The sequence below is a fragment of the Vicugna pacos genome, chromosome 15, assembly GCF_048564905.1.
Source record: "Vicugna pacos chromosome 15, VicPac4, whole genome shotgun sequence".
Taxonomy (NCBI): Eukaryota; Metazoa; Chordata; class Mammalia; order Artiodactyla; family Camelidae; genus Vicugna; species Vicugna pacos.
Genome location: NC_133001.1, coordinates 38,671,479 through 38,694,077, shown reverse-complemented (window position 1 = coordinate 38,694,077; position 22,599 = coordinate 38,671,479). Strand labels below are relative to the sequence as shown.

At 33.4% G+C, this 22,599-nt stretch overlaps 1 protein-coding gene across 4 annotated transcripts in view; it reads left to right on the top strand.

Moving 5' to 3' along the window:
- Positions 1–22,599, top strand: part of BIRC6 (baculoviral IAP repeat containing 6) — a 193,619-nt gene that overhangs the window by 111,557 nt on the left and 59,463 nt on the right. For all 4 annotated transcript variants that reach the window (XM_015242776.3, XM_031684939.2, XM_031684936.2 and 1 more), the window contains exons 51-61: positions 1,351–1,630; positions 2,499–2,755; positions 3,017–3,125; positions 5,588–5,809; positions 6,827–7,607; positions 8,997–9,140; positions 9,741–9,870; positions 14,757–14,888; positions 16,169–16,336; positions 17,354–17,527; positions 18,779–18,972. In XM_015242776.3, the coding sequence (XP_015098262.2) occupies positions 1,351–1,630; positions 2,499–2,755; positions 3,017–3,125; positions 5,588–5,809; positions 6,827–7,607; positions 8,997–9,140; positions 9,741–9,870; positions 14,757–14,888; positions 16,169–16,336; positions 17,354–17,527; positions 18,779–18,972 (2,591 nt within the window). The remainder of the gene's footprint in view (positions 1–1,350; positions 1,631–2,498; positions 2,756–3,016; positions 3,126–5,587; positions 5,810–6,826; positions 7,608–8,996; positions 9,141–9,740; positions 9,871–14,756; positions 14,889–16,168; positions 16,337–17,353; positions 17,528–18,778; positions 18,973–22,599) is intronic.

Sequence of the window (22,599 nt, the reverse complement as noted above, 5' to 3'; positions counted from 1 at the left end):
GATTATTATTATGCCCTAATATAATTGTAGAATCCACATGTATTAAGTTAAAATAGATATAATAAATAAAATGGCAGAAGGAAAATAGACTAACCTACAGTGTTTTAGCAGGTCAAAAATAACTGTATTACATGGCAAAAATGTAATCAGTATATAAGACTTAGGAGATAATCTAAGATGCAGAAGAAACTGCTTTTATTTGGAAGGAGAAGGTGGTTCATGTAAATAGTGGCTTTGGAGTGTGCCTAGAATTTACGTATAGGAATTGAGACAGGAAGAATGTTACAAAGGAGAACTTTGTACATTATAAAAAATAAATAGTTTAGGTATTCTGTATTATAATTATGCTTAATAAAACATTTCGATTTTTATTATTGGATCAGAGCAGAAACTGAGTGTGTTCCAATGGAAATAACATAGCCTTTAGAATCAAACATGAGCTTAAATATAAAATGTCCCCTTTGTCATGTGGGAGTTTGGATTATTTAATCTCTTTAACTGTGTCAGTTTGTATTGACAGTCAAAGAGATTAAATAATGTGGATAATACCCCAAAAGGTAAGATTAAATTTAAAAATTGATGTAACTTGTCTAGTTCTCAATGCAAACCAGGTATGTAGTTGGCATACAATAAAAGTTACTTCCTAATTTTATAGTTAAAATTAAAATCAAAGTTTAAAGGTTGTTTTAGTTGATAGATATATTTATTATGTGGGCTTCCATGTTTGTGATAAAGAAATAATTTTCCCATAGTAGCTGCCAGTTGGTACTTCATTGAGCCTCCTTAAATTTTAGCAGGAAATGATTTAAAAAAAATCTTTTGAATGTTTATAAAAATTTTGAAAGAAAAAAAAGATCAGAGGCAAAAGCAATTTCTAAACTCAGCTGTATTTAAAATTGTAGCAATATGGTTATAGTAAAATAATATTCATAAAAAATACTTTTTTTGTTAGATCCTTTGCATATTATTTACAACAGTAAACCATAATAGTCAAATGTCCTATATTGGTATAATTCTAAGTAAAGTAGAAATGATAATTTGCCTATTTGTTTTTTATTTTTCCCTTGGAGAGAATTAAGTACATGTGAATTGTGTATCTTCATTTACTCTCTTTTTTAGGTGAATGTTAGAATTTTTTAAATATAATTTTTATTTTACTGTGGATTTCATATAATAGCTTCAAAATCAATTATGGTGAAAATCAGTGACAGAGTATGATTTGGTATAAAAATTTCCTTTTATGAGTTCATAAAGAATATAACTGAAAGCTACTGTTTTACTGGGATTTCCTCTAAAATGTAAAGTCTTGGTTACTTTTTCTTTAGTAATTGTTGAATTTGTCTCCTGTAGCCTGTCCATCCTCAGTGTCTGTTGAAGTAAGTGCAGATGGGGTAAATATGCTACCATTATCCACTCCTGTTGTCACAAGTGGTCTCACCTACATAAAAATTCAGCTTGTTAAAGCTGAAGTAGCTTCTGCTGTCTGCCTTCGACTCCATCGTCCACGTGATGCCAGCACCTTAGGCCTTTCACAAATTAAATTACTGGGCCTCACCGCTTTTGGTACCACTTCTTCAGCAACAGTTAATAATCCCTTTCTTCCATCTGAAGATCAGGTATCCAAAACAAGGTATGTGATTTTTCATTCTTAAGAAAAACCTTTTTGTGTTTTCTTGTGAAATTATTTATTCTGTGGTTTCTTTCTTTTTTAGAGTTTAGTAAATTCTTTTTTCTGAGGCATCTATATAATATTGTGGTTTGAAGTGTAACAAAGAGTAGTTCTATAGAAACAGAACCCTGAGGCTGGTTAAAATTGAGATTTATGTGTGTTTAATCATTGAGGTGATTCACAATATGATATATGTGGATGTAACTTCCAGTTCTTTGGATCGTAGTCCAGTATAAGCATTTCCAAATGCCTATCCCCAGCAGTACACCTGAACCATACAAACTGATCATATAGACAGGCACCTACTCTTATAGGGTAATTCGTAAGTGCCAGTCAACAGAGGGTTAGAGTTGAACCAAACTGACCAAAGAAGGACCTGGATATATCCTTTAATTTACATTCTTCTGGTAAATGTTGATGGTTGAAAATTTTATAGACTAATTTTATTTTAAGTTTTACCTGAGGAACAAATTTAGGATTTCTTTTGACTCTCAAGCTGCCAGGACTTTATAGTTTTGCAAGTCTATGAGCTTGTGCAGTGTGTATTTATGCATATAAATATGCATATATACAAAAACATTTCCTGACTGATTAAATGAAAAGCAAGTTCTTAGTTCCTAAATGATATTAACACTTAAGTATTTTTATTTACTGTGTTATAGGGGAAACTTATTATGTGTTTAATTCTTTACTGATGTTACAGTATTTTAAAAACTTTTTTTAACGTAAATTGGTGCTACTTAAGAAATAAACATGAGAATTTTGTAACCTGAAGTGATTTCAGCTACTTAAATTTACCATATAAGCCATTTTGTGTTGTGTATTTCAGTATTGGATGGCTACGGTTATTACATCATTGCCTTACTCACATAAGTGATCTGGAAGGAATGATGGCAAGTGCAGCTGCACCCACTGCCAACCTGCTACAGACTTGTGCTGCCTTATTGATGTCTCCATACTGTGGAATGCATTCACCTAATATTGAGGTTGTGCTTGTAAAGATAGGACTGCAGTCCACTAGAATTGGCTTGAAGCTTATAGACATTCTTCTGAGAAATTGTGCAGCATCAGGCAGTGATCCCACAGGTGACAATTAATTTGATATTTTAATTTTTACATATCTGCAAAGTAAGGACAGTTGAACTATGTGATATTTGTGATTAATTCTATTTCTGAAATTAACTTCCATTATGGCTTGATTATTTTTAGAGTTTGTTTTTTATTGTTGCTGTTGCTGAAATTTACAGAAGAATTCTTATTAATGAATAATTTAAGATTAAATTGAGCATATCTTCTCATCCCATTTGCTTATTTAGCAAACTTTTCCTTTTGATTCTTTATTACAAGATTTGAATAGCCCTTTACTTTTTGGAAGACTGAATGGACTCTCTTCTGACTCCACGATAGATATTCTTTACCAGCTTGGAACAACTCAGGATCCTGGAACAAAAGACAGGTATGTGATGATCTCATTTTTCTTATAAGGACAGACACAATCACATGTAGTGAATGTTGTTTGTGGTGCTTTCTTTTTAGATCATTTCATAAAAGTTAAGCTAAGACTGTTGATTATATCATACATTTAACTGTATACTTCACATAATGTAACTTTTAGAGATTTTCATGAATGTTAAAACACAAATTCTCTTAAATTTGGACATATTCGAATTTGAACTCAAATAGATCCTTACTTAGTATTGCTTTTGAGGAATGGATTGAGATAAAATACTGAATATATTTTTATGTCAGCTATGTTGTGATGAAATCTTTGTAAGTTGATTGGGTCATAATGATACTACCTTTCTTAGGTATTACTATACATATAGAAATATAGGAATAATGTGTCCATATTAGGTACTTGGACTATTTTGATAATAATGTTTGTTTTTATTGATTTTTTAAAATAATTACATTATTTATTGATTGTTTTTCATTAGCCTCTGTATTCTTTCTCCTGCTTCGTACCACAACGTGAAACAGTATCATACCAAGTAAATGTCTGAATGTTTCACCTAAATGTTTAGTGATCTTTCAGTATAGGTAATTTTAGATGAGTTTTACTAATGTAGTTCTTCCTTGGTATCTTCTACCTCCAAATTAATAAAGACTCCAAGTATTTTTTTAAGTGTGTTTTTATTGATAAATTTGGCATTCTCTGGTTTTATGTATATCATCTATATCACAAAAAAAATTTAGAGGTGTGACTCTATAAATAATATAAATAATCTTTATGTTAGAGATTATTTCCTGAGTTAATATGCTTTTAAATATATTGAATATTTTATATCCAGTTAATATCCTTTAATATTTTCATTAATTTATATTTAAAGTGAAATCATTTGGTATGTTATTTAATTTCTTACTTTGTAAATTATTAATAGATTATTAATTTTTTGGTGAGTGCTTACTCATTTTGTATCTATTTACTGAGTAGCTGCTGTATGCCTTGCATTGTGCTAGATATTGGAGAGATCAAGTTAATTAAGTCCAACTTGTGCCCTCAGAATTGGGGAGACAGGGCAGTGTCACTCACAGGGAAGATTTATGTAGGACAGACATAAGGGTATGAGTTAAAAGTACCAGGCAGTGAAGGCATCTGGGAAGATTGTTACTTAATCACTGATAATGTAATAGCTTTCAATTATTTTAGGCTCACTGCATTCAGGTTCTCTGTGTTAAAATATTTAAGGACATAATTAACAAAGTGAAATTTGCTTCAGCAGGATAGTTTCAAAATATTAAAAAGGCTAACTTTGTTTTCGTTAAGCTTTTTTGCTTTATAAAAAATGTATGGTAACTATGTTGTATTTAAAAATAGATTGGAATTTTTTTGACAAAGTAAATAGGAATTTGTGTCAAATTTGAATCATAATGGTTAATAGGATTAAAAATATACTTAAAGTTTTGCTAAATATTTTTCTAGAATAGGTTTCTTAAAATCCCTTATGATTATTTAATTTTTAATTTTTTATCATCAGAAGAAAATTGCACTTAAAATTATTTTCTTTGTATAATGCAAATGTAAATACTTCACAATGCTTCAGAACTGACATTAATGACAAGATTGTTGGTTGCTATGTAGAAAATGTTACTTTTCCCTGATTGTTTCACCCTTTTCCCTTTCTATGACTTGTCAGTATTTCTTGTCGTATAAAATATAAATGAGAGAGGGTAGAGAGAGGGATTAAGTAGTAGTATATATCTTCTGGCTCCCATTTCTTTTACCCTCAAGCAAAGAACCTTGTGCTCTAAACTAGAGGAAACATTTCAAAGCAATCAAAACAAAGATACAGTGTTTTAAGAACTTGACAATAAATCTCAGTCCCCACACTCTTTTAAAATACAGACTCCGAGCGTTATTGCTTTAAAAAGTCTTTGGCTCTCATTTAGTGGTCCCCAGCTCTAGGGGATAGAGAATAGGATGGCCTTGAAAAGTACATATGTTAGGGCTATTCTGTTGTCAAAGTGAAGGAGGGTGGGTGGCTGCTACTAGTATTTAATGGTTGGGGGCCATATTCATGAGCTTCTGCACAATGAAGAGTTGGCCCCAGAGCACTGTTCTGTCTTTTGTGGATTTGTTAGAAGATGAGAGAAAATTTAGAGGAGAGAGTAATTTTGTTAAGCTGTGTATCCTGTATTTCTAGACATTTATATATTGTGTCATAAATAATGAAACAATGTTTGCTGAATTAGTGTTGTATTATCTCAAACATTTTCATCTCTTAAGATTTTAAGTTTATTGGAAAAGTAGATTTACTGTATCTGCTGATTGTATAATTCTTTTTCCTTCCTTTTTATCAAGAGCAAGTTGGATATGATTCTCGTAAATACATTGCTTACATGCAGTAATGGTAGTTATCCATGTTAAATATCAGCTGTGGTATAATTAATTATTTGAATTTATTTCCTTCTTTTAAGAATTCAGGCCTTGTTAAAATGGGTCAGTGATTCTGCCAGAGTGGCTGCTATGAAAAGAAGTGGCAGGATGAGCTACATGGGCCCTAACTCTTCAACAATAGAGTATGGACTTTTGATGCCATCTCCTTCTCATTTGCACTGTGTAGCAGCGATTCTGTGGCACAGTTATGAACTGCTTGTAGAGTATGATTTACCAGCTCTGCTAGACCGAGAGCTCTTTGAGTAAGTATGGTTTGTGAAATCTTTTTTCCCCCCAGTACTAGATCACTTTAGGTTTTTACTTGATAAAACACATTTTACATAATTATTTGGATAAAAACAGTACTTTGAAAGTAGCAGTTAAGTATATAATCAGTAAAATTTTGGAATGAGATGCTACACAGATTTATTTATCTTCGTGTTTTAAGAAGCTGTATTAGTGTCACTGCTGCTTTTCCCACCTAAAATTGGAATGTTTAATGTCTGCTCCTGCAGTTGGTACTGTTTATTCTCTTCTGCAAATTTACCCATTGGATTCCTTTGTCTTTAATATGCATCTTTGGAGGAAAAGTATTAGCTAAAGAAATTGAAAGACTCCTTTAGACAGTTTTTATAATTGGTTTTTACCTCTTTCTAGATAGCCGTTATGATTGTTCTTTTGTAAATAGTTTCCACTTAAGCCATATTTTTTCACCATACTCAGCTAAGGCTTTGCTGAGCTGACTGCCTGATAACTGCTAAATTTATAGCAAAATATAATATAATATTTATTTCTAAAAGGTTCCATGACTCATGAAAAGTTGGTCTTTTGGCCTCTCGTTTTGTCATTTTCATTATTTGGTCCTACTGGTTGGCATAACCGATTACTTACTAGTGAAACTCACTAATAGTTCTCAATTTGCAGACATGAATTGAAGCCATCAATCTTGTCAAATTCAGTCTAAATATTTCTTTCATATAATTTTTCATTGTTGATGTCATTTTTTGAGATCACACAGAGAATGATAGAATCATTTTGATATAGATCTCTTGGTTTTCTGTATTAATTTTACAAGTCTAATCTAACTTCCAATCTATTTAACGAAGTATATATCACAAGCAATTTTCTTGAAATACTATGTCATAATATTTAATGTTAAACTGTATAACTTTCATCAGGGTGATTTCTAGTAGAATTATTTGATAGTGAGGTCTTTCTAAAAATATGTATTGTTAACGTGTAAATACATGTTGTTAACATGATGTCTTTTATTCCCCTAGGCTGCTTTTTAATTGGTCCATGTCTCTTCCCTGCAATATGGTTTTGAAGAAAGCTGTTGACAGTCTACTTTGCTCGATGTGTCACATACACCCAAGTTATTTCTCTTTGCTCATGGGCTGGATGGGAATCACCCCTCCTCCAGTGCAGTGTCACCACAGACTATCCATGACAGATGATAGCAAAAAGCAAGATCTTACTTCATCCTTAACAGATGACTCTAAAAATGCACAAGCACCTCTTGCACTAACTGAATCACATTTGGCGACTCTTGCTTCCTCTTCTCAATCTCCAGAAGCTATCAAACAATTATTGGACTCAGGTTTGCCTTCTCTTCTTGTGAGAAGTCTGGCTAGTTTCTGTTTCAGCCACATCTCTTACTCAGAAAGCATTGCTCAGTCAATAGATAATTCCCAGGACAAACTCAGGCGTCATCACATTCCACAACAATGTAATAAAATGCCTATCACAGCAGACCTGGTTGCTCCTGTTCTTAGGTTCTTGACAGAAGTTGGCAATAGCCATGTTATGAAAGATTGGCTCGGTGGGTCTGAAGTCAATCCACTATGGACAGCACTACTGTTTTTATTGTGTCACTCTGGGTCCTCTTCTGGAGGACATAATTTAGGTGCACAACAGACCAGCGCAAGGTCAGCTTCTCTTTCCCCGGCTGCTACGACAGGATTGACTACTCAACAGAGGACAGCGATTGAGAATGCAACTGTTGCATTCTTTCTGCAGTGCATTTCCTGCCACCCTAATAATCAAAAGCTGATGGCCCAGGTAAGAGTAGGAAAGCTGGCATATTGTAGGTGTCTTACTGTCTTTATATGCTATCACACAGCATTCTTGAAATTGGTTAAGCAAGGGGCATGTATTAAGTCCAGGTGATGATGAAGTTTGAGGTTGGGTGCATTTAAGGATCCAAATTTAAACCAGAATTAAACTTAAGTACCAATATCTCCTTCCTTCTCAACTGTCACATAAATCAGTTATTCTTTTTGGTGGGATAGAGGGCAAATTCATGGAGCTTCTAGCTACAAATCATATATTCCTCCTTTTTAAAAACTCTCCCAAGTAGAAAGAATGACATGTCAGCTGCTGGTACAGGATTGACCACTCGAAGGTGATCACTGAGTGCCTCATCTTCAATGAGGCTTTGCATTTTGTGGTAACCAAGATGCTATAACTGTTGATTTGCTTCTAATGAAGCAGATATTAGACTAGGTTTCAGATAGGAGACTCCTGACAAATCACATTAAAAGCATGAAAGATCATTTTATTGTATTAAGCCCATGGGGCCAAAAATCTGAAAGCTGGAATTACCTCAAGAATAATTCTAGTTGCTTTTTGCCAGATTCTAATCCTTTCTGGTTGTTGTGATCTTCAACAAATTGTTTAAACTATTAAATGGTGATAGTAGTACCTGCCTTTCAAAAGATTATATTTTTGGAGAGAATTAAATACTATAATGTATATGAAGTACCTAACATAGAGCCTGTCAGAGACATGGTAGATCCCAGTACCTAGGAACCAGCTTCTCTTTTTACCCCCTTACTTGATAGTGCTTATTCAGGTGAAACTCTATTAATATCTGGAAGGATAGTTATCATAATTTTTAAAAAATACTGAATGATTTGAGAAGATACTTTATTGTCTTAAGTAATTATTGTGAAACTGCTTAATGTGCCTAATTTGAAAGAGATGTTTCAATTAGCAATCTTAACCAAGTTCTTGAGTATAGATGTTTGAAAATTTGGCTTGTATCTTTGATTAGGATGAAGCTTAATGCCTCATTGTTTTCTGGCCTAATTATCATCTCTTAATTTCTTTTAAGGCTTTGTTTCATACTTTTAATGTACTTTTTTTCAAGATTTTTATTGTAACCACATTGATATTGACTAAAATTAAAATTAACTTCGTTATTCTGGGCAGTTATTACGTGAAAGCACTGTAGTAACAACTTCTCTTATCCACAGAAATTTTTGTTGCACTTTTAGCTTTTTATTTACTTCTGTATATATATTTTAAAATGAAATAATATGTTCTTTAATTACTGGTTTGATGAATTCAAAGACACTTCTTAATCCACATTTAGAATTTTCTCTTTATTTAAAGTATAAAGCTGCAAATAAATACCACATTAACTTTTAAAATCTCTTACCTTGCTAGGTTCTCTGTGAACTATTTCAGACATCTCCTCAAAGGGGAAGCCTTCCAACATCGGGGAACATTTCAGGGTTTGTACGTAGATTATTTTTGCAGTTGATGCTGGAGGATGAGAAAGTGACAATGTTTCTTCAGTCACCCTGCCCAGTAAGTATTTAACAATTAAATTAAATCTTAATGATAAGCTGTCTGTAAAGATATTTTACATGTTCATATAAGAGCAGTTATCTGTAATAATTTCTAATATAGCACAGTGAAACTAGCACAACCTTTATACTTAATGATAGGACTTGAAAATCTCAGCTAACCTTCTCGGTCTAGAATAACCTATTTATACCTTGCCATGAATGGCATAATTTTTGTTTGATTGATTGGGGGCAGAGGTAATTAGGTTTACTTATTTATTTATTTTTAGAGGAGTTACTGGGGACTAGGAACTGAACCCAGGACTTTGTGTATGCTAAGCATGTGCTCTACCACTTGAGCTATATTTCCTCCCCCCGCCCCATGAATAGTAAAATTTGACTTGGGCAGGGAAATGACAGATTATTAGGTACAATCGTGCTAATGCAAAAGTTGACCAACACATCACATAGCAGATGTTCCACATTTGAAGAAATATAAAATAATCTCTTTATATTCTGTATGCATTATTGAAGTTTTATTCTTTTATGCTTTTGAAATTGTTATATAATAGTATACATTTTTAAAAAATCAATTCTTGATTTCTTTTAAATTAATTTTCAGCTGTACAAAGGTAGAATTAATGCTACTAGCCATGTCATCCAGCATCCAATGTATGGAGCAGGCCACAAGTTCCGTACACTTCATTTGCCAGTCTCAACGACATTATCAGAAGTTCTTGACAGAGTATCAGGCAAGTCCAGACTTAAATACTCTTTATTCTTTAACTTTATCTTAGATACATGTGAAATTTTATTATTTTGTAGCTATTTTACTGCATTCACTCACCTCAGCCACCATTTAATAACTGGAAAAGGTTAAGATAGCTTCACTGTTTGAAGCATGAGTAAGAAGCTGATGAAGTGCACAAAATGTACAGTATATTCCAGCACCAATATTTCTTCTGATGTGATGTATGTTATGTGTAGTAATGACAGAATGGGCAGTTGGAAAGTAGACAAGCTGTGGGAAGCCATTGATGGAGTTTTCTCTCGGTAAACCATCTGGCTGTTCTATGGTAGATGAATTACATTACAGCAGGTTGCATAACAGAATTCTAAGTACTAAGCATGTTCTAAATCTAGAGGAGAGGTGAGTGGTCAGTAGGTAGAATTGACTGGTGACCTTATTGTTTATAACAGTGAAGAAAACAGAGAGAATGTCCCCCTAAGTTTCTTGCCTTTATTTCGAAAGCTCTTACAGTGCCTTTAAACAGGATAGAAATTATTAAAGTAAGAGTATGTTTTTGAAGTAGAATGCAAGTTGACTGTGCTTAGTTTGAGTTTATTGCCTCTCAGAAATTCTAATCAGTGATGAATTCATTGAGCTTCTGCTATGTATAAGCACAGTAATTGGTTCTAGGGATGTAAAAGGGAGCAAGACACATATTTTGGTGCTCAAAGTATTTATGATATTATGTATGTTGTCAAATTAAAAAATAAACTGACAATTTAAATGTTTGCATTCTGATTTAAATATAAATATGTTTCTATCTGTACACATTAGAGAGGGTACCTGAAGTCTTTAAGCAATACTGATCACTGAAGGAGTATCTCAGAAAAAAAACTGGCGTTATTTGTTTATTAGTTGGAAATAGAAATCTAAACTTATAATGAAAGACTGAGTTGAGGAGATTTGGGAGTTGTTACCATACATAGATGGTAAGTTAAACCATATAAATGGATATGATCACTTGGAGAAAATAAAGTAGAAAAGATTCTTTACCAGTTTTAGCCACTACATCTAACACAAGTGAGTAAAATTGAATTCTTCCCTACACTTTTACAAGTTACACAGTAAAATGTTAGAGTATATTATAAATGTGTAAGCTTTTTTTCTTACTTGAAAATATCTACCTTACCTGTTCCAGCTAACCTTTTATGAAAATTTGGTTTTACAAACTTTTTTCTAAATTTCAACTTTCCCAGACTCTTCCTTCTACAAGATGAAGAACAAATTTATAACTAATTAAATAATTAAAAGAAGGAAGGAAGGAAGTGGGGAAGAGTACTGAAATTCAGTTTTTGAGATTTCATACAGTTCACTTGGTAATGGGAAAGTGTACACATATTACAAAATAACTTGAAATTTAACACATTTTTATTTTTCTTTACAAATACTGAGTTTATTTTCTGTTTAGCAATGCTTTGTTCCTTTAAAGTGTATTTGTGATCTTTAGCCATATTTTATAATGTATTAACTTGTGCATATGTATTTTATTAACATATTTGAAAACAGATAATCCAAAAAATTTTAGTCAGTTATTTTACCCACCTCTTATAGCATTTGACTATATTGCTTTCAAATAATAGAGGTTATTTGTCAGTGTTTTTCCTTTTACAAGTTTTATCATTGTTTTTAAGCAATTTGGTAATTATTAAGTAATATGCCTTGTAGTTTTCTCAATGTTTCTTATGATTTGCGTTTTTGGACTTCCTTGAATCTGTGGATGTATAAATATCATCAAATTTAGAAGGTTTTTGGCTATTATTTTCCCAGATACATTCTGTCTCCCCATCACTCTCCTCTCTTTTTATATGTCCTTGTCTTCATTTAAAGTGTACAAGCTTTCATCTGTCATCTTAAATATATTGACCTGTTTATGTTGTTTTTCTTTTTTCTCCTTATTGTAGGGTGTGTGTTATTTCTTCTGTATTTGCTTGAAAATTTTATTGGATGCCTGACAATGTGCTTTACTTTTCTGGGTCATGGTTATTTTTGTATTCTAATAAATACTTTTAATTTTGTTTTGAGATGTAGTTATATTACTTGAAAACAGTGTTACTTTTAGGGCCAGATTTTAAGCTTTTTAGGTGGGACCAGAGCAGCTTTTAATGCAGGGAAGAACTCACTGTGATGATGGAAATTTTTTATAAATCTACACTATCTGGTGCAGTAGCTTTTGAGCACATGGAATGTGTCTGGTGAGACCAAGAAACTATAGTTTTAATTTTAATGAACTTAATTTTAAATAGATACTGTATTGGATTAGTAATAGGGTACCACATTTGAAAACGGAGGTCTAAGGCTAATTTGGCCCTACTGCTGAGGTAATGTCCTTCTGAAAACTGTTAGGAATTCACTAGGGCATTGGGAATACTAGATTTTTTCCTATCCTTATTTTAGAGCCTGGGGTTGTCCCCTTGCTACTTTTGAGAAGTATTTTCCTTGCCTTTAGGTGATTTCCTTGTATGTAATGCTTGTCAGTTTGCACTGCAGACTTAGAGGAGATCCTCTATAGATCTCTGTGGCTCTCTGTCTATGCTGATCTCTCCTCCTTGGAGTGTGCCATGTGAAGTGCAGCCAAAACTGCCTTTGTCTTCCTGGACTCCTAGCTCTGTATCCTCACCTTGTGTGGTACCTGGGTTGTCCTGAGCTGTGGTCTGGGGAATTGCAGGAAGTAAGCTGATGCAATCGTAGGGCTCACCACATTTGTTTCCACTCACTCAGGTGTCCTGTCCTGCCTCCTGATGCCCAGTATACTGAAAACCACTATATCATGTTCTCCTAACTTTTAGTTATTTAAGGTAGGAGAATACATCTGGTCTTTGTTATTTCATCTTGGCCAGAAGTGGAAATTCAAATCCGAACAATTTCAAACAAACTTGAGAAAAACTTTTTCTTTTAGTATTTGAATGACATTTATTGAGGTAGCATTATATTAACACTATTTCTTGTTTTTTAAAATTTTTATTTAGTTAGAAAACTTAGGTAACACAGTAATATGAAAATAAAGAATGTAAATTCTTATCACCTAATGAGCTATGACTAATTGTGTGAATTTTTTTTTCTTAAATATTTCCCCGCTGACTTGTATAAGTATTTTTTGCCATTTTGGGTTGCTTGGTTGTTTCTGTGAGAAAGTAAAATGTATTGTTGCATTATGTATCTACAGTGGTCCCCCTTTATATGCAGGTCATATGTTCTAAGACCCCCAGTGGATGCCTGAAGCCACAGACAGTAATGAACCCTGTATATGCTATGCTTTTTTCCATCCATCCATATTTATGATAAAGTTTTAATTTTAGGTGAGAACACAGTAAGAGAGTAACAACAATAACTATTAATAAAATAGAACAGTTATAATAATATACTGTAGTAAAAGTTCAGTGAGTGTGTCCTCTCTCCCTCTTTCTCTCTGTCTCTCAAAATAATTTTATTATACTGTGCTTACCCTTCTTGTGATAAGAGATGGTAAAATGCCTATGTGATAAAATGAAGTGAGGTGAATGGCACAGGTGTTGTGACGTAGCGTTAGGCTACTTTTGATACTCTGACAATACATCCAAAGGAAGAACAGAAGGAGGATCATCTGCCTTGGGTGATCCTGGCTGGGTTTTCCAGCCATGACGACTGACATCGATGATTAGATGTCAGGAGCAGACGGTGAGATAGTTGGGAATCCCAGGTGTGATGGAGCCAGTAGGCGTGAGATTTCATCGTGATAGTCAGAACAGCAAGCAATTTATTTCTGGAATTTTTCATTTAGTATTTTCAGATCACAAGTAACTGAAACCGCAGAAATGAAACCGTAGATAAGAAGGAACTACTGTATTTACAGTGGTCAAATTTTTTTTTTTATAAGTATAGAAGCTGTCAAAAGGCAGTCATAGTTAGAAAGAAGTTCAAGAAATTGAGATTACTGGGATATTTTCAGATATTCAAAGAAAGCTACAAAATAGAAGATAATACAAAAGATACTGTTTTAAAATTTGATCATTTCACCTTTTTAACATTACAATAAAGCACTGGATCATAATTGTGTTAAGTTAGAAAAATAAAAGAGAATCTGTGTCAGTTATACCCACTTAGTGAAAAACGTTCTTAATATCAAAACAGTTTATCCAGCTTTTTGGGTTTCTTAATGGTTAAATCAGATCATTTGTTTCATGGTTTATAATAGCATGTGATATTCAAGGAATTAAAGAAAATATTAATTATGAGAGTAATAACAATCTGTGAAAGTCCTTAGTATTCATTCTGGAAGTACTGTTAAAACATATTACTTTGTTATCTAAGATTCCTAACTAAAAACAACAAAACCAGAAATCTCTGTTACTTAAATTTGTTCCTTTATACCACCATTTGTAGACTAAGTTCTAATGTAATGCTTTAGGGTGAATGCTGAGCTTGAATTCCATATTGCCCTTTACAGATTGTATCAGTAACCTTGCGAAGGCTATTTCCTTATTTGAAAACAGTATGCTTTCTTGGTACACATGTTGTGAGAACCGAAATAGATGTAGGTAGCAGGCAAATTGAGCTATGTGTAAAATAAAGCAAATGTTTTTGGTAATGGTTTTTGCTGCCTCTAGAGGGGGTACTATTGTAATATGTAATATTTTCTAGAGATTGGAATTTAAGTATCCTGGCTTAAATTGATAAGCTCTCTTGTCTCATTGATAAAATCAGCAAGAATGGAATGTCAGACTTCCCCTTACAACATTTCTTCAAAATTCACTTATGTTGCCTTTTTACTAGTGGTAATAAAATCTTGTGTAATTATCCCCTAAGATATTCATTGCTTCCCTTCTTAATGATTTTGAAAAGCAATGTATTTTATGTAAAATTTTCTTATAGATACACCAAGTATCACTGCTAAACTAATTAGTGAACAAAAAGATGACAAAGAAAAGAAGAACCATGAAGAGAAGGAAAAAGTCAAGGCAGAAAATGGATTTCAGGACAATTACAGTGTTGTTGTTGCTTCAGGTATACTTTCTTTTTTTCTCTATAATCTTGATTTTGTTTGGGTTTCTATAAAATGTAACAATTTATATTTACAGGAACTTCATGTAATAATAAGTATTAATGTAAAAAAGCTGGTGTGATGATGTCTTAATATTACTTATTACTCAACTGTTGTACCAGAAATCCATTACTCTTTGGCACTGGAATTATTAAACTCATTTTATGCTCACCATATTTCATCAGATATGGAATATGTGTAAATCATTTAGACGTTCCATTTCAGCTTGACAGTTTACAGACAGTTATACTCTTACAAGTCCCCTAAGTGTTAAGGAATTTTTCTATAACCTTGTTTTAAAAAAAAAAAAGCTAAATGAAAAAGTATTCACTAGTTTTCGCTATGACATTGTGTTCATTACATAAATTAGAAAATAAAAATAGAAGAAAATTGGTTGAAAGATGAGTTTTTACTATTAGGTGCAGGAAGAAGGAAAAAATGGCCTAGATAAGTTATGATTTTGGAGGATATTTTCCTTAACAAAATTCTTAGTTCAGAAGAGAAGGCTCAGCCTAGATTACCTTACTCCTCAAACAGGAGACCTTTGTATTGGTTTAATCTATCCTACTCAGAGAAAAATTAAGAACACAGGATTTCCTAGACATATTTGCACAAAACTACTTTCTAGTAAATGGACAGTTATCTCTACATATCTCAGAGATATAGGAGTTAATAATATTTATACTTTCTTGAAAAGTAATTACAAATGCAGTCAAAGTTATTCATGTAGTATAATGAATGACAAATAGAATCAAGAGATCAGATTTTTGTTTGTTTGTTTGTTAATAGACTTTTTTTTTTTTAAGGCAGTTCAGGTTCTCAGCAGAATTGAGCAGATAATACAGAGAGTTCCCACAAAGCCCTCCCCACCCACACATATATGCTCCCCTACCCTCAACATTCCTCATCAGTGTGGCACATTTGGTATAATCGATGACCCAACATGTACACATTATTATCAACCAAAGTCCATAGTTAGGGTTCACTCTTGATGTTGTACATTCTATGGGTTTTGACAAGTGCATGATGACCTGTAGCCACCACTGTAGTATCATACAGAATAATTTCATTGCCGTAAAAACCCCTTGTATTCCATCTATTCATCTATTTAAATGAGAAGAAACTTTTCTATTTTTTGGCATTAGTTAGGAATACGGCACTTCAGTAATATATTGTAGAAATACACCTTTACTTCATTAATGTGTTGGCTTTATAGACTCTTAGGGAATTTTTTTTCTTTTAGGATTGAAATCCCAGTCTAAACGTGCTGTGTCAGCTACACCACCTCGCCCACCATCCAGGAGAGGGAGGACGATGCCCGATAAAATAGGAAATGCTTCCTCAGGAGCAGAGGCCGCCAACAAAATAATTACCGTCCCTGTGTTTCACCTGTTTCACAAACTCTTGGCCGGTAATGTTGACAATGATAAAACATTTAAGATATTTTAATAATCTTACAATTGTATAAATCAGATGTGTAATCACCAGAGTCATGTTTAATCAGGTGCCATTGATGAGATAAATAATTTAGTGAGACTTTGTCCATACAACTCCCTGCAAGAGAAAGTGAGAACAAAATAGGGAATAACCTGTTTTATATCCTTTTTGACACTATAATGTTGTCTTTTTAAACTTTAGTAGCTTCCTAAATTTTGTTATGAATGTGCCATAGAATGATCAGTAATTAATGTTTTAGTGAATTCATGACAAATAATATAGGATGCAGTGTGAGGCAAAATTTAAAGAACTAGTTCTCAAAGTGAAATTCTTAGATGTACCACTGATCGTTAAGGTTCCTCTCCACCTAAAACAAATTCTTTGACCAGCATACTTTCCATTGGTTAAGGCAATGTCAATTTTTGTGCTGTTATCATTATAATCAAATTGCTACTTAACTTTGATTTTCCTTCTTAACTTTACGTTGTTGAATTATAGCAGAGATCAGTAAACTATGGCTGGTGGACTGGATGCGTCGTTTTGTAAAGAAGTTTTGTAAGAATACCGCTGTGCTCATTACTTTCCATACTGTTCAGAGCTGTCACGTGCTACAGTAGAGTCAGTGTTTGCAGCAGAGACCTTATGGCTTCCATAGCTTAAAGTATTTATTATCTGGCCTTTTATGGAAAAGATTTGCCAACTGCACATTTATGGAAGTGGTTCTTTATTTTTTTAATTCATCATGGCTCAGAAGATCTTGGTGGGATTTGGTTAGCAACTATTTAACATTTTGTATAGACATTATTGTTCACACATGTCAGAAATAGATTTAAGTTTTGAACTTTCCATGGGCTGTTTTTAAGTTGTTTTGAAATCAGTGTCAAAATCAGACTCTTATCTGTAATTTAGTAAAAGCATTAAGTAATTGAATCAAATCAAGTAAATGTCTCCCACTTGAATTCTAAATTTAACTTTGTTACATCATTTTTAGGCCAACCATTACCAGCTGAAATGACACTTGCCCAACTTTTAACTCTCCTATATGACCGAAAACTTCCTCAAGGTTATCGTTCAATAGATCTGACTGTTAAATTGGGATCAAGAGTTATTACAGACCCAAGTCTGTCAAAAACAGACTCTTTTAAAAGACTACACCCTGAAAAAGGTATGTGTATGATACTTGTTTAAAATTACAGTTTGTAGTCTGAGCAGGCAGGGGTTTCTATAGCTGATGACTTAATTTATATTTTTATTACGTCAACTTAATGAGATACTTTTTCCTCTATGACTGAGTTATTAGTAAATATAGAAAATTGCCGTTATTTCCATTAGAAATTATTCTTAATTCCTTATGTATCATCACTTATTTTATGGGCCCATATGCTTTAATTTCTAACATTTCTCTATGAGCCATGTGAATTGTTCATAATTTTATAATCAAAGTGAAAACCCTAATTTAGAATTTCCAGTTTACTGAAATTTATATTGAGTGTTATTTCATGCTCATAAATTATTTTTTCTCGAAGAAAAGTAGGATTATATATGTCTTGCCTTTTTACTTTTACATGTTCAATTCAATATTTCTAAATGTGCATTTTTATTGCCTATTTTTTATATGGATATAATAAAATTTATCTTTTTATCAACTGTTGAAACATTCTGATTTTTCCAGTTTTTCACTACTATAAGTGGTATTTAAGCAGGGTTTTCATAGTGTGGGATACGATGTTATCTCATTTATGTTCAGTTTTTCTCATGATTAAAGTTCAATGTTTATTTATTAGCCTTTTGTATTCTTTACTAAATTTTAATATGTTTCCTTTACACAAATTTTCAGTAGGATTATTTGTCTATTTTATGTTCATAGGGTCTGGCTATGTGTGAGCATAACTTGGTTTTCCTCTGTGAATGATTCAAAGTTAAACCTGTGTGGTGTAATTTTCAGTTTTCAGTAAAAAAAGTCTTTGTCATTGTTCAGTTTTTCCTAATTGGATACTTTAGAGTGTACATATATTAGTATTTTCTGCAAGTCTCTGATGTCTTACTTATTTGCCCTAAATAAAGGACAGTACTTCTCAAACTTCAGTATTCTTATAAATCATAAAAATGCCGATACCTATTCAGTAGGTCTTGAGTGGGACCTGAGAGATTTCACATTTCAAAAGCTCTCAGGCTGATGCTGACACTTACTGGTCTAGGACTGTACTTTGAATAGCCAGACTCTAAGGAGCAATATTAGAAGTCATTTAAAAACATTTTTGTAGCTCCTAGCCTTAAAATAGTTATATCTGAATAACTTAAGATTTTTACGCTCTTCTGCTGAGTAGAGAGATGACAACAGTATCTGCTTTATAAATGAAAATGTGTTGTAAAAATACGTCCTCTCTAAGCTGTTATTTTCAATTTATTCTTCTAGATCATGATTTACTTGGTAGTTGTCCTGATGATGAGGCCCTCACTCCAAGTGATGAATGTATGGATGGGATATTGGATGAATCTTTACTTGAAACCTGTCCCATTCAGTCACCATTACAAGTCTTTGCAGGAATGGGTGGACTGGCTCTTATTGCAGAAAGACTACCCATGCTATATCCAGAAGTAATTCAACAGGTAAGATAAGATTCCTGATTGAATATATCATTACATGGTGAAGAATTTTCCTTCTTTTTTTTTTTTTTTTTTTTGGCTTGTGTTTACCTTAATCTTTTTGGGAGTACCCTTTCCTTTATAGTTTTCTGAGTACTGTTTAAATCTTTCAAAGCTCAGCCTATATGGAGCTTTGTGAAAATTAGTTGGTACTGAAGAAATGTTGAAGACCAAGCACATTTGCTAAAGTCATCACACTGTAGCACTTAACTTTAATTTATTGTTGTCACACTGTAACATTTTTGTTTCTGTGCTTCTCTTTAAGGTGTGATTAATTATGGATAATACTGGAAATGGAAGAGTAAAATAGTTGTGTATACTTCTACCCGAATAACATTATGTCTTTTGCTTAATTTTTATTTCTTTTTAGGTGCCATTTCCATTTTAAGTAGTTTTAAAAACATTAATTTAACCTCTTCATCTGTTCATTAATGTTACTGTTATTGAGGTGTGTACTTTTCAGTGTTCTTTTATTTATGAGGGGGGAATGTCATGCATGGAGAGTTGTAAATACCAAGCTTTTTATTTTTGTTGAATGAGGTAGGGGAATTATTGTATCTAATTTTATGTACTCTGTGTGTGTGTGTGTGTGTGTGTGTGTGTGTGTGTGTTTGTGTATGTGTATGTGTATGTGTGTGTGTGTACATGTATATATCTGTATATGCCTGCATATACATGCCTGTATATGCTTCTATAACAGAGTGCCAGAAACTGGGTGACTTCAAACAACAGAAACTTATTTTCTTACAGTTCAGGAAGCTGTAAGTCTGAAATAAAGGTGTTAAGCTAGAGCCATGCTCACTGTGAAGGCTCTAGGGAAGAATCCTTCCTTGCTTCTTCTTAGCTACTAATTTGCTGGCAGTTAATGGTATTCATTGGCCTATAGCAGCATCACTCCAGTTTCTGCCTGCATTTTCACATGGCCATCTTCTTTCCGTGTATATGTGTGTCTCTGCATCTCCCTCCTTTTATAAGTACACCATTTATTGGATCTAGGATCCACCCTATTTCCAGATAAGGTCACATTCACAGGTACTGGGGATTAGGACTCGAGCACATCTTTAAAGGGGTATACAGTTCAGTCCACAATAATATCTATTCTGTAAATGGTTATTGCTTACCTGCTAGTCAAAGAGCTTATGATATTTTAATTTTAAGGTGATATAATCATGATAGGACGTGACTGTCATAGAAAATATGAGTAAAATTTTATTTCTTTATAGAAAATGTAATGACATAGCTAAAAGTTTGAAATGGAAAAGACACCAACGTTCTCAAGATTATGCTCAATGAAAATGACTTTCCTAATTCAGTATTCAGTATGATTCCTTATATTGATTGGTACCTGGAAATAGGGTGCTGCTGTAAAAACACCTAAAAGTGTGTAAGTGACTTTAGAATTGGGTAGTTGTCAGAGTATGAAAGAAGTTTGAGCATGATAAAAAGAAGTCGAGATTGTCTTGAACAGACAGTAGAAATATGCATCTTAAAACCTCTGCCTGTAAGGGCCCAGGAGAAAGTAAGGATCATGGTAGAGAGAACCTATATATCTTAAGAGAATACCTAAATTGTCTTAAGCAGAGTGTTGGTAGAAATATGGATGTTAAAAGTGCTAATGGTGCAGCTTAGAAGGAAATGAGGAATATGTTATTAGAAACTGAAAAAAAAAATCCGTGTCTTTTAGTGGCAGAAATCTTAGCTTATTTGTGTCCTGGATGTGGAAGGCAGCACTTGGAAGTGATGAACGTGGTTAGTTAGCTGTAATTCCAAGCTGAGTATGAAGATACCTGTTTTCTTTCTGGTGCTTATAATGAAATGTGAGAAGAAAGAGATAAATTGAGGGAGGAAGTATTAAGCAACAAGCAACCAGAGCTTGACAATTTAGGAAATTTTCAACCTATCCAGATTGCAAAAGATGCTAAAATTAGAGAATCACTGTCGGAAAAGCATGCTGTAGAGAAAAAGCCAAGGATGTGGCTATTCAACTTTTGTTGGTACCTCAGAAAAATCAAGATGTTAGAGCATTCAGTCATACAGAAGGCTGTTTGAAGATATAAGGCATAATATCCATAGATCTTGGCCATCTGAACAGAAGCCAGCAGTAGAGAAAGTTACGTGATAGTGGTAGCAAAGTCAAAGGAGAGGATGTGACTGTGCAAACAGAGGTTCAAATGAAGCAGCCAAACGCCAAGAAATGTGAACAGACTCTAGAAGCTGGAAAGCACAAGGAACTGATACTCCCTGAGAGCTTCTATAAGGACCGCTTGATATTTAGGGTCAAAAGCTTTGATTCTAGCTCCCTGAGACCCTTTTTGGATTTCTGACCTCTGGCTTTTTTAGGATAATAAACTTGTGTTGTGTTAAGTCACTGTTTTGTGGTGATGTATTATATAGCAAAGTATACAGGGAAATCAGTAACAAATTTCGGTCTTTACTTCCTTATGATGTTTTTGTCTGGGTTTGGTATCCGAGTAATACTGTCTTATAGAATGGGCTGGATATTCTTAATATGTCATATTAAGAAAATTGTTAGATGGATTTTTTTTGATAGATTAGAAATGACAGATTACAAAATTAGTGATATGGAAGATGCACCCAAAGAAATCAACCAAAGCATAGAATGTATAAGGAATGAAAAGAGTACACATATATGGACACATATCTAGCAGTGAAAAATTCTAACATGAATTGATGGTTGCAGAAAAAGAGTGGATTGAAACAAGAACAGAAGCAATACTGAAAATTTCCAAAACTGATATAAAACCTCAATTCAAAATTCAAGAAACTTTCTAAACCCCAAGCAGGATATCCATTCCTAGGAACATTGTGATAAACTGCTAAAAAAAAAAAAAAACAGAAACAAAGACAAAAGCTTAAAACCAGCCCCCAAGAAGTAACCCATAACTTTCTTAACAATCACACTGACAACTAACCTTTCAACAGAAACCTTGGGAGCCAGGGATTTACATCTTTGAAGTGTAAAAGGAAACAAAAACGTGCCATTCTAGCATTTTATATATACCCAGTGAAGAAAACTTTGTACAATTCCCTCAACCACCACTTCTCGTTCCATGAAAGGTAAATTGGTAACGGTAGACTAACAGGTATAGGATTAACTCTCTTGTGTATATAATTATAAACTCTGGACAGCCTATTTAAAAAAAAACAAAACTGTTCAGAGGCTCTGGAGAGTGACCAAAAGCAGGCAGATATTGTTTGGGGAGGATTTAAACACAGAAAGAATGAAACTACATTGGGTGAGATGAGTGTGTATATGACTTTTCTCCTGAGAATACTCCTCAGTCTGTGTGGGATGGGCCACGTAGATCTCAAGCAAAAGCTACAGAGGAGTTTGGTTCATTCATGCTGGCTGGAAATTAAATGGGAAGGAATTCAGAAAGGAGAGAGCCACAGATAGGGGAGGTCTAAATTCTGCACATGAATTTCTACATAGCTGTAGCTGGATCCTGAATTATTGGAGGTGAGCAAGAGCTAGAAGGCTGAAAGAGCTTTCCAGAGATTTCAGCTTCTGTCCATCACGAAGGAGACAGACTTTGCAGTTCTATTCCTTCCAAATTAAGCTAAAAATCT